We start from the raw sequence: 4,730 nt of genomic DNA, 5'->3' as shown, positions 1-4,730 counted from the left end.
ATAAGTCCATGACCATTCTCATATCATCATAGTCTTCCCGCAAATGCACTGAGTGACCGACAGGTACTGCTCCATAAACATTGCCATTATGTAAAAGAACACACTTTAGACTGCGTTTTGAACTGTCTAAAAAGAGTCTCCATTCAGCAGGACTATAGTAAGGTACACCCAGTTCTTTGAGAAGCCCTGGGATGTCATGGCAGTAAACAAACTGTCTGTCTTTTGAAAAGAAGGTCACAAAAAGCTGGTCACGCTTTCTGAAATATGATACTTTAACAGAGTGATCAACAAGATTTCTGCCTTGTAATCTTGATGCCAAAAGCTCTGCTGCTTTCTTTGAAAGACCTAAATCCCGCACTAAATCATTCAGTTCAGCCTGGGGAAGAGGCTTAGGGACGGGGAAAGGTTCAGTGTCTGAAGAACAGTCCTCCGATTGTGAACACTTTTCTGACAATTCACTGTCACAACTGTCTTGCTGGCTTGTATCATGTCCAATGTCTTTATCGTCCAATGAAGGCAAGCCTTTGAAAACTGGAACAGGTACTTCTTCAGAGTGCGGAACAGGCCGAATAGCTGAGGGAATGTTCGGATACGTAATCTTATGTCGGTTTTTCTTCCCAACACCCGTTGTGTTTACCATGCAGAAATAACAGTCAGTTACATGGTTGGTGGGTTCGCGCCAAATCATTGGAACTCCAAAAGGCAGACCTTTGCGTTTTCCTTTGGTCCAGTCTCGAAGCATTTCCTCACAATTGTGGCACACAACATGAGGAGCCCATTGCTTGTCTTGATCACCAAGATGAACTTCAAAATATGCCTTGTAGGCACGCTTGACGAACGAGGATATGTTACGTCTCTGACGATTGAGTGTGTAGCATCCACATATGTAGCAGAAGGCATCAGGCTTGTTTCTGCAATGATGTCTCATTCTGGAAGCCATGTTTGAACTGAAACAAAAGAAGAATGATCAAAATATTAGAAGCTATCTATATATATGGACGTTAAAATGCTTATACATGGTTTACGCAAGTTCACATATGTACAATTTCATTAACCTCAAATTGCATACAAACTAGAGCTTGTAGAGAAAAACTAATTTCAGATTTGAAATCAGCGCCTAAAACTCTTTCAAAATCCGTTAAAATATCCAATGCAACTCAAAGTTACTGAAAAAGTGTTCCCCTGTGTTATCATTGAAATTATTATCATTATTATTATCATTATTATTATTATTATTATTATTATCATTATTATTATTATTATTATTATTATTATTATCATCATCATCATCATCATCATCATCATCATCATCATCATCATCATCATCATCATCATCATCATCATCATCATCATCATCATCATCATCATCATCATCATCATCATCATCATCATTATTATTATTATTATTATTAATTATTATTATTATTATTGTTATTATTATTATTATTATTATCATTATTTATTATTATTATTATTATTATTATTATTATTATTATTATTATTATTTATTATTATTAATTATTATCATTTATTATATTATTATTATATTATTATTATAATTTATTATTATTATTATTATCATCATCATTATATTATCATCATCATCGTTCATCATTATTATTATTATTATTATTATATATTATTATTATCATTATTATTATTATTATTATTATTATTATTATTATTATTATTATTATTATTATTATTATTATTATTATTATTATCATTATTATTATTATCATTATTATTATTATTATTATTATTATCATTATTACTATTATTATTATCATTATTATTATTATTAATATTATTATGATTATTATCATTATTGCGCAGCTTCTCGGACACACTACATATCTAGGTTCTCCAGAAGATTCTGCTGTGCGAAGAATTTGTCTGAAATTAGTATAAATATTTTGTGGAAATGAGAACTGACAGCTGCTCCAGAGTCACCGGTGATCCGGAAGAGGAAGACGAAGAAGCAATACAGGGACAAAGCACTTCGCGGGACTTCGCCAAGAACTTCGACCTCGTAGAAGGAGACTCGAAAAGTGATGCCAGCAACGAAGAAGCGACTGAAGCCTCTAGAGCTCAGTCTGCAATCAAAAGGAAACATTCGGATTCAGAAGACGAAGGTTCACATGTCGATAAGAAACTTAAAGAATCCGAAGATTTTGATCTTCAAAACCAATGGAAAGAGGTTATGTTCCTTGGCAGAGGCGGTTTTGGATCAGTTTGGCTCATGGAAAAGAACTCTTCTGGTTTCCTTTGCGCTAGAAAAACTGTTAAAATCCCCCGCCTCGAACGCCAATTGGAAGAAGTTGAGATTCACAGGAAACTCGAGCATGAGAACATCATTGCTTTCCTTGGTGAAGTTATCGACGAAGAATACCTCTATATTTACCTCGAGTATGCCAGCGGTGGTACTCTTAAACAAAGAATCAGCGACAAAGGAGTGCCCGAAGACGAGGCACGATACTACTTTGTTCAGCTGATCCAAGGACTTAAATACGTCCACTCTCTCCACGTTACTCACCGAGACCTAAAACCGGAGAACCTTCTTCTTACACGCGGCGACGTTCTCAAGATCGGTGACTTCGGGCTCGCCTGTGAGTTCGTGGAGGGAGAGTACCTCAGCCGCGCGTGCGGCACAACGGCCTACAAAGCTCCCGAAGTCTTCGCAAGACGCTACAAGGGACAACAGGCCGATATTTGGTCATGCGGCATTATCCTTTTCGAGCTCCTTACTGGTCTTAGTCCTTGGCGGAGGGCCCAAACCGGGGATTCAGACTTCGAGATCTGGTCCTCTGCGGTGATGTTGGAGGCGACCGCGGAAATGCGAAAGGAGAGACGATGGGAGTCACTCTCCGAAGAATCTTTCGCACTTTTTGAAAAACTACTCGTTCCAGATCCAGAAGAACGAGCAACTCTTCCATGCATCAATCAAGACGCCTGGATTCAAGGCTGAAGATGCAATGAATTAAACCGAATTATGAAAATAGAATTAAGTTTTACGAAAGTAAGCTGAGAGTATCTGGCAGATCACTTTTTTTATGGGAAATTTCCCTCAGCTGAATAAAATCATCTGGCGGTAGCCAAAATTGCCTTTGGAGAAGGGTTGTGTATGGATGATGCTGTGATGCATAGAAGGGAGTAGGTGGGGGATGGGGGTGGGGGAGTACAAGGTATGTGTGAGAAATAAATTGACGCAGTCCGAAGGGATTTCTCCCCGTCTTCTTCTTTTCTGCATAAGGGGACGGAGAGGGGGGGTCGCCGATTTAATGAAGCAGCGTTGCTGTGGATGTGCTGTGTCTTGCTGCATTGCTTCTGACCCGGGGGGAGTGGGCGAGATGCAGGGATGACCTGTCATCCAGGAGGAGACAAAAAAAGAGGGATGGGGGTGAATGGGTGGAAGTGGATAGTAATAATAATAATAATGATAATAATAATAATAACAATAATAATAATAACAATAATAATAATAATAATAATAATAATAATAATAATAATAATAATAATAATAATAACAATAATAATAATAATAATAATAATAATAATAATAATAATAATAATAATAATAATAATAATAATAATAATAATAATAATAATAATAATAATAATAATAATAATAATAATAATAATAATAATAATAATAATAATAATAATAAATAATAATAATAATAATAATAATAATAATAATAATAATAATAATAATAATAATAATAATAATAATAATAATACTAATAATAATAATAATAATAATGATAATAATGATAATAATAATGATAATAATAATAATAATGATAATAATAATAATAATAGTAGTAATAATAATAATAATAATAATAACAATATTATTATTATTATTATTGTTGATATTGTTATTGTTGTTTTTATTATTATTTTTATAATTTTCTTAAATTTATGATTATTATCATCGTTAATATTATCATTATTACTGATATTGTTGTTATTTTCATTATTATTATAATTTTGTAAGATATATAATTGTCATCATTATTTTTATTACAATCACTCACACCATTATCAATACTATTGCTAATATTCTTGTTATAGTTTATTTAATTTTTTATTACTACATTTTTGTTGTAGCTGTTGTTGAATATTTAATGCTTTTTCATTGATATTGTTTTTACTTTTGTTTATATCTTTCGGTGCTAATCAGAACGCAAAACTAAAACGCATTTCAACATAGGAAAAGGATTAATGATGAAAATCGAGGTTGTTACATTATATATACTCTATATAGAGGCGATGAATTTGCTTGTTCAGTGAAAAGTGCTTGTTTCGAAAATAGAATCAAGGCTCTGGTTGGTGTATGCTTTCAAGCTGAGCTGTATAGGAGCAGGTCTATACTAAAGAGAAAACACTCACGCTTATAAGTCCATTGTTTTGGATGGAGATTAGATATCTATATATGTATATGTATATGTGTATATATATATATGTATATGTATATGTATATGTATATGTATATGTATATGTATATGTATATGTATATGTATATGTATATACATACACACTGAATGGTTCCCAGTGATCAATTAATATAGTTTTCAACCACAAATAACTTTTAATTCCATGCCATCGCAATCGAGACTGAGAGTCGCTCGAAGGAGGCATTTGTTGGAAATCGAAACGTGGACGAGCCGAGGATTCGAACCCAGCTAACCCGTAACAAAGTTACAGTGACATAAACCAATACGCTA

The 4,730-nt window shown here is 33.3% G+C and overlaps 1 protein-coding gene across 1 annotated transcript; it reads left to right on the top strand.

The window, feature by feature from the left end:
• Positions 1 to 1,924: 1,924 nt before the first annotated feature.
• On the top strand, positions 1,925 to 2,968 carry LOC143028019 (serine/threonine-protein kinase Chk1-like). Its single transcript, XM_076189661.1, has one exon. The coding sequence runs from the start codon at positions 1,925 to 1,927 to the stop codon at positions 2,966 to 2,968; it is 1,044 nt and encodes a 347-aa protein (XP_076045776.1).
• Positions 2,969 to 4,730: the final 1,762 nt, after the last annotated feature.

The sequence above is a fragment of the Oratosquilla oratoria genome, chromosome 9 (genome assembly GCF_046742065.1).
Source record: "Oratosquilla oratoria isolate Oo_2021 chromosome 9, ASM4674206v1, whole genome shotgun sequence".
In the NCBI taxonomy this organism is placed as follows: domain Eukaryota; kingdom Metazoa; phylum Arthropoda; class Malacostraca; order Stomatopoda; family Squillidae; genus Oratosquilla; species Oratosquilla oratoria.
Note: the sequence above shows the minus strand (reverse complement) of the source record. Positions and strands in the feature narration are given on the sequence as shown.

Coding starts and splice junctions, on each gene's coding strand:
- LOC143028019 (XM_076189661.1), top strand. CDS start 1,925: ATGAGAACTGACAGCTGCTCCAGAGTCACCGGTGATCCGGAAGAGGAA.